This window comes from Eutrigla gurnardus, assembly GCF_963514095.1.
Source record: "Eutrigla gurnardus genome assembly, chromosome: 2".
Classification (NCBI taxonomy): Eukaryota; Metazoa; Chordata; class Actinopteri; order Perciformes; family Triglidae; genus Eutrigla; species Eutrigla gurnardus.
Window position 1 is genome coordinate 26678694 of NC_139916.1, and position 12838 is coordinate 26691531.

The 12838-nt window shown below is 41.9% G+C and overlaps 1 protein-coding gene and 1 long non-coding RNA gene across 2 annotated transcripts in view; one reads left to right on the plus strand and one right to left on the minus strand.

Moving 5' to 3' along the window:
* angpt4 (angiopoietin 4) overlaps positions 1-12838 on the plus strand; it is a 49851-nt gene that overhangs the window by 33043 nt on the left and 3970 nt on the right. Inside the window, exons 3-9 of the mRNA XM_084024081.1 lie at positions 47-168; positions 5436-5520; positions 6189-6336; positions 6718-6830; positions 10377-10478; positions 10561-10727; positions 10864-10997. Of these exons, the coding sequence (XP_083880207.1) occupies positions 47-168; positions 5436-5520; positions 6189-6336; positions 6718-6830; positions 10377-10478; positions 10561-10727; positions 10864-10997 (871 nt within the window). The remainder of the gene's footprint in view (positions 1-46; positions 169-5435; positions 5521-6188; positions 6337-6717; positions 6831-10376; positions 10479-10560; positions 10728-10863; positions 10998-12838) is intronic.
* LOC311022679 lies at positions 7422-8484 on the minus strand. The gene is made up of 4 exons (XR_014598131.1): positions 8438-8484; positions 8220-8286; positions 7880-8045; positions 7422-7691 (listed from the first exon to the last, which is right to left on the minus strand). It is a non-coding gene; the product is annotated as an uncharacterized lncRNA (long non-coding RNA).

The following is a 12838-nucleotide window of genomic DNA, read 5'->3' on the forward strand; positions in this document are numbered from 1 at the left end:
CTGGAAGCAGATTCCCGGGGTTTGATGTTTAACGTCTTTCCACTAGGTGCTGAATCACACGTCTCGGATAGAGATCCAGCTTCTGGAAAATTCTCTGTCCACCAACAAGCTGGAGAAGGAGCTGCTGCTGCAGACCTCCGAGATCAGTCGGCTGCAAGACAAGAACAGGTAGGAGATAGAGATGGGACAACCGACTCAGTGTCGCCTTAGTGACTCAGTGTCATCTCATCCACCAACAGACTAATTCTTACCTTCATAGCAGTTTAAAAGTCCCTTTGGTAAAACTCCTGCTGTTGACTTATTTATTACAAAGTCCTTTCCACAACGGCAGGTGGGACTGGTTCTTATTTCGGTCTGAGTCAGCGCAGAACTTGGTTGTTGTTTCAGTCTGATTCATAGCTCTCGGTCGGCAAAGTAAGTTGTGAGTGGTGGTTGATGCGACTGGTTGTTCGCAGTAGCTCTATATAGCCAGTAGAGGCGCTAGTGGATCAGGAGACTCATGATAACCACCATAGAACAAGACGGGCTTCCTGCTGCCAAGCCCGTAATCATTTGCGGCCAATGGGACAGATGGTAAAAGGAAAACTATATTTGAATAAGAACCTACTCATTTGCTGCCGACACCCGATTCCACGACTCAGTGACTTAACTCTTCGGTCAGACCGTTGCCAAGGGTTGCAGGGTCACAGTTGACAGTTCTGAAGTTCTTTTTATCTGCTCTTTTATGTGCACTTTATATACACAGCTAACTGGCATGTGTTGGATGTTCTTGCGTCCCAAGATGGAGTACCAAAGCCACTCTGCCTCTTCCAGCATGTCGACGCCCCCTTACTGTGGAGTATAACAAGACTTGTTAATCAACCCAGATCACCTGCCACTGGTTCCTGTGAGCCGCCCCCACACACCTCTCTCTCCTGCACCAGCTGCTCCACAACTTTTCAATCGGATTTAGCAATATGGAAATATTTGCAAATTTTACCTCTGAATCACCATGTTATCATAATCATCAACACGTGACAGAGACATTGCCATGAATTAGGCCCATTCAGGAGGAATCAACATAGGCCTACTGATTTGAATGATAATTACACCCCCGGATGGCAACGGTCACGGAAGTATAGTTTTAGGTCATCAACTGCAGGCATCATGCACTGCAAGCATGTTTTTCTGCTTTATTTTTAACCTGCATTGGCCATAATCGGTCTCATACTTTTCCCTATTGAATTTTGTTGATGAATTTCAGCGATTACTAAAACTACATGGATTACGCAAATTTTGCATGTTTTCCTCTTTCGCTTTGCGTAATTCTTTGCACTGATGTATGCAATTGCACTGCACAAAAAAATGTGCTTCATGTTTGGTGTCACAGCACCACTGCTGTTTGTTGTAGTTTCACAACATTTAAAGGACCATACCAGCCAAAAGCTATTCAAATGTGCGCATTGATATTAAATCGCCTCTGTGTCTGAAGCTAGAATCTAGAATAACAAGCACACTCTCAACACATGTTCCCTCGGCTGCATCTCATTGGCCAAAAGTTATCTGGCTGGCTCTGATTGGAGTTTGTAACCAGGAAGTAGAGAGATAATCAAGCTTGTATGAGATACGCTCAATGTTGATCTGTACCTCAATGTAGAAAAGACGATCCTGGTCAGAGAACTTCCCAACACTCCCAGTGTGAATATGTGGAAGCGTACTGGGAGAAATTGAAAATAATTAATTTATGGCGACTGCCAGGTGGCCGATGTTGCAGGAAAATGACATTTAGTAACACTGGTATGGTATTTAAAGACTGTGTCAAATAGAAATAGATTGTTCAGAAAGAGTCTTTTCTTATTCGGTTTCTAATTTAAATAAGTCCAGTTTTGTGGAAGTTTAACAAGTGGTGAGTTGAGATTACATAAAACACACACACACACACACACACACACACACACACACACACACACACACACACACAGTGCTCATGTAGTTGAGGACAAACTCATTAATCTACACACACACATGCACTCATTAATCTACACACACACGGTACAAACCGCAGCGCTGCGTCGGTCGGTGACGCCCCATCAGTCAGTCGACATCACAGTGGACGCCGCCGCCTCGTTCATGTGCAGGTCAGCATGTTGAAGTGATCAGAACCAGCAGCTGGTCCAGTGTTTCAGCTCAGTGTGACCAAAGTCTCACCTACTGATGTCAGACGATCCAGAGCTGCAGGATGATGGAGGGTCACGTCTGACACCCTAACACAAACTCCAGAGAGGTTAGAAAGCTGCTGATGTTAAAGAAGAGCTCACCTTACTGTGTGGGTGGAACCTGAAACCATGTTTCCGTCCATGCTACTGACTTTCGGGATCCTCTGACCTTTACCTCTAGCATCAACATGAGGTTGACATTGTTGGTTTGACTGAAACATGTCAACAACTACTAAATGGATGGTTCATCATTCACGTCCCTCACAGGATGAATTGTAATAACTTTGGTCATCCACTAACTTTCCATGTAGCGCCATCATCAGGTAAACATTGAGGGGAGCAAGTTGTATGATTATTTATTTGGGCAAGTTGAAATTTGTGTGACGTGAAAGCCTATCAGGGTTGAGATTCTCCTGGGATTACCCGAATCTCTATGATAGAACCTCACATAAGTCCAGAGACCAAACTATGTATAAAACCATAGACCATCTATAGCACAAACAACAAGGCTGTCATATTTATGCTAAGATGCCGTTATTTTATGGAACAGCTACAGTGTTAGCAAAGCCCTCCTCCAATTCCAAACTCCATTCAGAAAACAAGCATTTTAAAAGTTATTTGCTTACCGTCTTGCAGACAGACCCAACAAAGCATGACTTATTGTCATTATGTAGTTATTTCTGCATCCTCGTAATCTATTTATTGCAATTAAATCCATAAATTGTTTTATTCAGTGAATACAGCTCCAGTAAATCCACGAGCACCCCCCCCCCCCACCCCCCCTCTGGCATGTCTAGCGTGAGTGACGTGAATAAACACAAATTAACCCCCAGAATACACACAACTGCAAGATGAAAATTCGCATTAACCACCTTCTTAAACGATAAATGAGTGTAATAGAAAGTTATAGAAAGATGACTAGCCAACTCAAACAGAAGTAATGAGATATTTTAGGATTTAAGTGTTGAGAATTTAAACAGTTAATCTGGGAAACATTCGAGAAGAAGAAATATTTTCCTGCAGAACTGGACTTTCAGTGTCCCATATTCCCGTCTGAAGCGGCTGCCACTCCTTCATCAGGTTTCATTCATCGGCCTCCTGCGTTGTTGATCTAACTGTGGGCTGGAGTCTATTTCCAGCTGCTGGACTGCTGTTTCAGCTGCACAGATAACGCTGCACCGCCGTCGGCTCTGGCAGAAAGAATGATGGCTGGCTTATTAATCTTTATTTCACTTTTTTACGGCTCCTCTAACAAGAGGGAATAACTCAGGAGTTACAACCTCTGGTCAATTACAGACAGATTTATGACAATTACGCAAGCTGTCCAACTGCCTGATGTTAATATGACACATTCCAGGAGTTATTTGATGGTGATGCAGTGATTTATGTTCCCTAAGCCTCCCCCACTTGTTCTTCCTGGAGTTATTTCCTACATATCCCAAAATGCCTTTTTTTTTTTACCCTTCCTGTTCCGTCGTCTCCTGGTCCATGTTTTTGAATGTGTTTTTAATTAAATGCCTAAAATCAAATCCCAACCCTTCTGGTGAATTTGAAATGACATGATCACTAGTGTGGTGTAGTGGTGGTGACGTGAAGACATGTGATCATGATGTAGTTCCATTATAGCCTAACGTTAGCTTTTTAATTCTACTTTGAAAATCAGAAAAGTGCTGTTCATTTGTTCGTTTTGGTTTGGTCCAATATTTAGTCCTGCATGGACTAAAGTCCTTCAGTCCATTTGACTACTAAATGTCATCAACACTATTCTGCCTTTAGCTTAGTGGTGGTGACATGAAGTCATGTGACTGCGGTGTAGTTTCTTGCCAAACTAAATATCATAAACAATTGTTTGTTAGGGGGTTTATTTTTTAAAACAATCCAAAATCCAATGGAAAATTTTATAGCTTTGGTTGTTTGTGGAGGGAAACAGTGCTTACTTCCTGTTGGAATATGAAAATACGTCATCCCTGCAGCATCCTGTTCCCCGCTGGAAAGCATCTCTAGGTGTAGAAACAAGTATTTCTGCCATCATTAGCATTTTTCATCATCTGAAATATCTCAGGACTGAAACTGAAACCTGATCAGTTTACTGCTCATGATATTCCTTCAAGAAAACAGTCAACATATGTTTTTGCTCCCATCGGCTGCAGTCGTTATGCCGGCGGTAACAGAGGAAGTCTGGTGATGGTCTTAGAGCGCCTGTCTGAGGATGGACGGTTTTAGTGGAAACAAACAAAAGTTCACATTCAGTGATACTCAGCAAAACACACTGTGGATTCTGTGGATTCCAACACATGTGTTGAATGTTTACGGGAATCTAAGGATGGTTTCAAATCTAGTCTTCATTAAAGGAGCCAGACTCAGTCCTTTGCAAGGAGACCAACAGAAAACACTCAGTTCTTTTTGTGTTCACATTGTCAGTTCATTAGAAGGAAGACTCAGTTTTCTGTCCACACTATAGTTCCTACCTTCATCAGTCTGCTGGTCAGTGACATGTTTAATGCTGCTTCCACACAGAACTCTGAGCTGTTTCTCATTCATTCCCTCTAAAATATATATGTTATAGTCATGTGAAGAAATCTCCTCCAAACTGGGTTCATAGAAGTTTCTTTACAAGATATATTTGATCGCATCATGATGTAACTCATTGCAATCTCCCGAGATGTGATTAGCTGTTAGCTCCTCTAATGTTCACAACGTAGATTGGCAACTAGAAAGCGTTACACACAATGGTCTATTTCCCCGACGTGTCAGGAAAGGCAAGTACATTTGAATTGGCCACCATTCAACTCTCTAACCGAAGATGAAGATTCCTGCCACATCTACACTGAAGAGAGGGGATACATTCATAGATTCTGGGTTTGTCGAACAGATACATAAGATGTCCTTCCACTGTAACTTATCCGTCAAACAGCTCAAGGAACTCATCACATTGATAAATGTTAGCTTATTAATATAAGTTGGAAAACCAGTCAAACAATCAGAGAAAGCATCCAGATGATCCATATTCATATCCACTCACATGTGACAGCGCTACTACAGAACTGTCAATTTCTTACACCAGTTCGGCTCCGCCCACAAAATACATCACACAAAGGTCTATACTCCGAACCACGTTTCTCATATCATGTTGTTACCATCAGCATATATGAAATATGTACCAACAAGACATTTTTACAACATGGCTATGTGTTTCAAAGTGTCTCATGTCTCGTCCGTGTCTGTCCGTCTGTCTGTCAGTCGTTTGGAGACTAAAGTTCAGACGTTGGAGTCTCAGCAGAAAGGAGAGCTGGAGGACATGAAGCAGGAGAAGAACAGACTGCAGGTACACACCATGGATTTAAACTATGGAGTACAAATATCAGGATTACTTTACTCACACCCATAAATGACAGACTGACTCAAGGGTGTGACACATTTGAAAAATAATTTATCCTGAAAGAATAATAATAATAATAAAAAAAAGAGGTCAGTTGGCTGATCTTCAGTGGAAAATTTAATTTAGAAAAATCATAATATCAGTATGTACAGTATATAATAATACAAAAGAGCCTGTAATATTAAAAACACAATATCAGTGTTTCTATCTATGGAACAATATGTCATTGCCATAACAACCATTCACTGACTATTTTATATTTGTCTGAATCCCACCCTTTATGCAGTGTATCATATTCATGTTTACAGACACTTCACCCAGCTTGCCTCGTGTGAATGTGTATGACTGCTGTATGTTTGAGGTGGTGGTTGGAGGGGCCGTAGGCGCTGAATGGCAGCCACACTTCAGTCAGTCTGCCCCAGGACAGCTGTGGCTACTATCGTAGTTTACCACCACCGGTATGACTGTGTGAATGAATGGAACCCGGAACCCTGTCAGAGTGCTTAAATCCAATCGATTATTATTATTATTATTATTATTATTATTATTATTATTATTATTATAAATCCCATGTGGGAAATCAGTGCTGATTGTGCAAAATCTTTTTTTCCCAGTCTGTCGTCAGGACTCAGATGTCGGCTATCGAGTCTTTAGAGAAACAGCTGAGAGTCGCCAGCAGCAACAACACAGCTCTACAGAGACAACAGGCTCAGCTGATGGAGTCGATCCACACACTCGTTACCCTGGTGGCTAGTACTACAGGTACACACACACACACACACACACACACACATACACCCACACACACATACACCCACACACACACACACATACACCCACACACACACACACACACACACACACACACACACACACACACACACACACACACACACACACACACATACACCCACACACACACACACACACACACACACACACACACACACACACACACCCACACACACACACACACACACAGACACACACACAGACAGACAGACAGACAGACACTCGTTTACCTGGTGGCTAGTACAGGTACACACACACCAAGAAAAATAAGTATAACAATTAGAGCTGTCTGATTTTGATGCATTTTTGTTTATTTAAATGTGTAATTGTGTGTGTGTGTGTGTGTGTCAGGACCTCCTCCCAGGGATCACATGTGGAGAGACTGTGCCGATGCTTACAAAGCTGGCCATTCAGTCAGTGGTCTGTATGACGTCTACATCAACAACAGGACTGAAGCTGTTCAGGTTCGTCAGCTGATCCTTGTCCTTGTTCCTCCAGTTATACCACCACACATCTTATTTCAGGGCTCAGCAACTACATTGGTCATCTACACAGTCCTACAGTGGGTTTTTTTATTTATCTTTATGTTCTTGACTGCAGTACTTGATTCTTTGTAATCCTTGTAAAAACGTACACTGCAAAATTTTACGCTGTGAATTCACAATAAATTATTGGATAAATTTTGCATGACTTTCACAGTAAGGATTACAACAATATATTGTAAATTAAGTCACAGCAATTTACTGTGATTTCAGTATTGTGATATTACAATGCATTGTTGTAAAAGCACAACTGTATACTGTAACTTTACAGCTTCTATGGCAACGCAATTACTGTGATATTACAGTACATTACTGGGGAATTACAACCTTTTGCTGTACATCATTACAACAAGGCCCTGTACTTTTACTGTGAATTCACAATAAATTATTGGATAAATTTTGCATGACTTTCACGGTAAGGATTACAGCAATTTACTGTGATTTCAGTCTTGTGATATTACAATGCATTGTTGTAAAAGAACAAACTCTGAGGTAAAGTCAATGTTAGCCCAATGGCATATTTATTAACAAATAAATATTTTTCAACATACAGCAAATGTCAAGAAATTCAAGAATACAAGAAATTCAACTTCCTAGTCAAACTTTCCAAAGCAATCTTAAAATGCAGATAAATTGTGCAGAAACTTGCGAGTGAACTACCTGTCTCACTATGATGGCCACTCAAAGTCAATAGGTTTCCTCAAAAGGGCGTTTGCATGAGGGTTCATTGTTGTCCGCTTCTTGGTCTTTGAGCCTCTTCCAGGATTGATGCCCAGGAAGCACCTGTTAATAAGCAAAGATAGTTTCAGTTTTAAATAGATTTATGGATGAGTTCGCGAGATCAGGATGGTCTCACCAGGCTAGCCTCAGGTACCTCCATTGTCAGCAATTTAGAACTCAAGACAATCATTGAGTTGGAAGCCTGTACTATAATGTGAATTACAAGGTTAAAAGAGATCTTTATACAATACCTTTGAATGAACTCCAGCGTCGCCGATCCAGCAGCAGGATACTCGAGGTTGAAGACTGAATAGCTGCTGAAGAAAGCAGCTACTCCGTGTAAAAACAAAGGGTGTGGGCCCATCACGACATGTCCCTCGATGGATATCAGCCATCCAGAGGGCTTCATCATGTCACCTGAAAATGAATAGATACAACATCATGTGTTATGAGCACTTTGAGATCTGCTTCAGATACAAAGGGCTATACAAATGTAATTTGTTATCATTATTTATTGTGGTGATGTAGATTTCTAGAATCAAAACAAAATACTGAGTTAGAAATGTTGATACTAGATCCAAGTAACATTACCTTGAATGATCAAGCAGGAGGTGCTGGGGCATTCTGGAGTACTGATGTCCACAGCAGTGGCACATGGCTGTAACATAGTAACACACAATAGCATGGATTTAACATTAAAGGATAAATATTGTTCATTGGTCAGAGGTAGTAAATCATACAAGGTAATAAATGGCGTCTAATGTAATCCCTCATTTTACATTTTAAATATTTGAATAAAAAATCTTTACATTTCAAGGATGCGTCAGGTGGTAGAGCTGATGGGTCAGGTGGTAGAGCTGATGGGTCAGCTGGTAGAGCTGATGGGTCAGGTTGGTAGAGCTGGCGGTATAGGCCCAGCAGCCTGCAGGTAGGACCTCTGCTTCCTAAACATGAATTTGCAGTCCTGTGTGTTTTCTGTAGCAGTCAGGCACCCCACACTAGTAATAATAGGGGGCATTAGTATGCTGTTTTGTGTGCTGAACGAAGTTATACACATTCTCATACACATGCTCACATCCAACCAATTTACAGTGGAACATTGTGGTGCATTTTAACTCGTCACCTACCTGATCTATTTCTCCTCACTCTTAGCCTGACAGGATGGTTAGCCTGGCCATCTGATGACCTGGAAAAAAGAAAAAGGAGAAATTACACAAAGGCAACCAACAATATGAATTTCAGTTTGAATGCAGATTATGATCATGAGTATGTTGTAAAAAACATGATCTGTACATAAATGTAATGGACATTTTTGGAGTTACATCACCTGTGTACGGCAATATTATCCCTAGCTGAAACTTGACCAAGAGCAAAAGCGTTTTTGCAGAATAGTAGCCTATCCATGCATGGCGAGCAGCTGGTCTATGTGGAATATCTCTAACGATGCAGGGAGCCGCTATATTCCCCATAGACTAGCTAGTCATTAGCCTGCTTAGATCGGCTACCGTTCAACAAAACCGCTTTTGCTCTGGAGTCAAAAACGAACGCGAAAGTAAGTGAAAAAGTTTGTGCTTAATGTCGCTACGTGTACTCTACAGTGCGTTATGTTCGGCCACGTAGCCCCGGTTTGATATGAAGCTGAACTGGAGGATGCGGGTGTATTGTTAGCTTCGGCTAACACGGGTAACCCACTGTCTCGGTGCGGAAAGACCACTCATGAGAGGAGAATAGTGACGGCGACGTTACGCTAATATGCAGCAAAACACTTCCATGTACCCCCGCACACGCTAACCCAGAACAGACCAGCCCCGCGAGCGAACATGACGACAACAGTACCAGTAACAGTCCGGAACGAAAAGACATCCGAGTGGAAACAACGGCCCGCTACGGACCAGTTCGGCTTCAAATCAAACCTGGGCTACATGGTCTAACCATATAACACACTGAAAAGTACACGTAGCGACATTAAACACGAACTTCTTCACTTCCTTTCCCGTTCGTTTTCCTTCTTATTTCTCTCTCGTCTTATTGTTCTTATCTCACGTAGCAAATCGTTGCTAATCGTGCTAGCAGCCGTTTGCTAGCTAGTATTATTACTACTGCTATTAGCAAATGCTGTGAGATAACGTTCAACAATTTCGGGCACTTGCTAACAAAATATGAACTGTGTCATGCGAATAACGTTCATGTGAAAGTAAATATTATCATCATATTAAATAACATGGGTGTAAGTGCTGCAAACAGAGTTATGCATGCTGCTCACCTTCTCCATTCAGCCGGGATGAGAAGAGGGAAACCGCCGCGTCTTCAGTTCAAACCAAGTTCGGTTATGTCATGTGACTTCCCAGGATAGTTCAATACAGTATTTCACTGTTGAATGCTGTGAAATCCTTGCATTTTTTTACTGTGTTGCTGTGATATTACAAATCTTGTTGTGATATTTGATTGCAGGATTTTACTGTAAAATTAGAGTTAGATGCTGTAAAATCCAAAGATACTGTAGTTTTTACAGGTATTCATTGGGATATTACAGGGGAACTAAATTACAACAAGTTACTGTAAAATAATACTGTTAATTATTGTGAAATGCTGGTAATTTCTAACAGTGTACCTGGCCATAAACTCCTTTCTGATTCTGATTCTGACATAGTCCTCTTAGACATTCCTGTTTTCTGAGTAGTGAGTGAGTGATTTCGGACACAAGCTTTAACTCTGCATGATGACTTTCTTCTTCTACTTGTCCTTCAGGTGTTCTGCGACATGGAGACGAGCGGTGGAGGCTGGACGGTATTCCAGCGACGATTCAACGGCAGCGTCGACTTCCAGAGGAGCTGGAGAGAATACAAAATGGTGTGTTGACGTAAATACAGGTCAGGGTAATAAAGGTGTGTTGGATGAGTTTGTGGCTGAACCCCAGCTGCTCCTCCTTCAGGGTTTCGGGGACGTGTTGGGGGAACACTGGCTGGGCAACGAGGCAATCTACCGGCTGACCAGTCAGGGCCAGTACTCCCTGAGGGTGGAGCTGAGGGACTGGGAGGGAAACCCCGCCCACTCCCAGTACGACCGCTTCACACTGACCAGTGAGAGACAGCAGTACAGGTAAACACCAGTTAGTCCTGTACTAGGGCACTCAGGTCCTGGACACGGTGGGACAGTTTGGATGGTTTAAGGTAGGCCTGTATCATCAGTGTCTTACCAGCAGCAGATGGACATCACCTTGTCTCCTGTCCCTCAGGCTCTTTCTCAGAGGCTACAGCGGCACAGCAGGGAGGCAGAGCAGCCTGAGCAACCACGGGACCAGGTTCAGCACCCGAGACCAGGACCACGACAACTGTGAACACTGCAAGTGTGCCCTGATGCTCACTGGAGGTAACGCCTCTCCTCCTCTCCTCTCTCCTCTTGTCTCCTCCTCTCCCCTCTTGTCTCCTCTCCTATCATCTCCATCACATCTCTCCTCTTGTCTCCTTTTGTCTCCTTTTCAATCATCTCCTCTCGGGTGATCTCCTCTTATTCACTCTCCTCCTCTCTCCTTCTCTATTTCCACCTCTCCTCTCACCTCCTCCCTCATTCCCCCCTCTCTCCTCCTGTGGGTCCCTCCAGGATAAAAACACTTTAAAAGCAGACTCATCAAATCAAACAGTCTCTGTGAAAGACAAAGTAACATAAACACATTTTATATATTTAATATCTTGTTCACATCGGCAGGATGGAACCACAATAATCATAATAACATTCTGATTTGTTGAATAAAAACGTATTAAACAGTCATTAAATAATAATCTCATCGCATAAGAAAAATACTTGATGATTCCAAAAACACATATTTTGTTTTTTGAGGATCAAATTATTGTCCCAGAGGCAGCCATCACCCGTCGGTGCAGCACCCTTCAGCTGGTGTCAATGCCAACACCAACAGCCCCCCTCCACGGTCAACTTACTGGTTCCAGTAAAACCTCCAGCGAGTCGTAGACAAACACTGCAGCCACAGAAGAAGAAGACAAAACACAGGGGTTATTGATGAAGAGAGAAAGAGATTAATAAATATCAGCAGACAGAGTTGTTGCTGTTTGACCCAAAACTAAGGACAGAGTTTAATTATGGAAGTCAAGATGAATCTAACTGGATTTCTCTCCCTATATTTGAGCATTTTATGTCACTTATTATAATAATAATCCTTTATTAGTCCCACAGTGGGGACATTTACCCGGTAAAGTCCGACAGTTGTCTGTGTGGCCATTATTACCCAGAGGTCACGGTGAATTTCAGCAAGCTGGATTCACTGGATCTAGCAAGACACACATCAGCTGGTTTACTACAACTTGATGACCCGAAATAAAAGATTTTGTGGTGATTTAGAAATAAGTGATAAAAAGGATGATGTAACTACATGATGCTGACAATCAGTAAAAAGTCTGAAGTCATGCTTTGTTATGTCAAACAAATACATTTTAAAATGCCTGTTTTCTGAATGGAGTCTGGATTGATCGAAGTTAGGCTATGCTAACATTGTAGCTGCTCTGTAAACACTCAAAATAACGTCGTCTAGACATAAATATGGCAGCGACCTACATGGACAGTCTCTGGTTCATACACATAGTTGTGTTCGGTCTCTGTACTAAAGCTGCATCATAAGGTGATGGTGGTGGATGGATAGCACAACAGTGGGCCTCAGGACCTCATCACGGTATCTTTGTGCATTCAAAATGGCATCAAGAAAATGCACCTGTGTTCACACCTGTGCAGACACCGTGGTCTAATCAGCATCTTGATATGCCACATTTGTCAGGTGGATGGATCACCTCCACAATGAAGAAGTGCTCAAGAACAGATTCAAACAAATTTATGAAAAAAGACAGAATTTTGAGAGAATATTTTGAGAGAAATAAGCCTTTTGTGTACATTGAAAAAGTTTGATTTCAGCTCATGAAAAATTGGAGCAAAAACAAAAGTGTTGCGTTTATATTGTTGTTCAGTGTTTTTCATGTGAATGCATGCAAGTGGTCCAAAAACTTACATGAATGAGGCGAATAATCACCTCATTCATGTCAGTTGTTGAAGAAGTTGTACATTATGCAAATGTTTTCCTTAACATCGACCCCTTGTGGCCATGTGAATAATGACCGTCTCTCTCTAACTTTAAACAGGAAGTTTTTGTGATGTGGTCAAATCAGAAAACACCCACACTAATACGATGTATTGTGTTGTTTAGG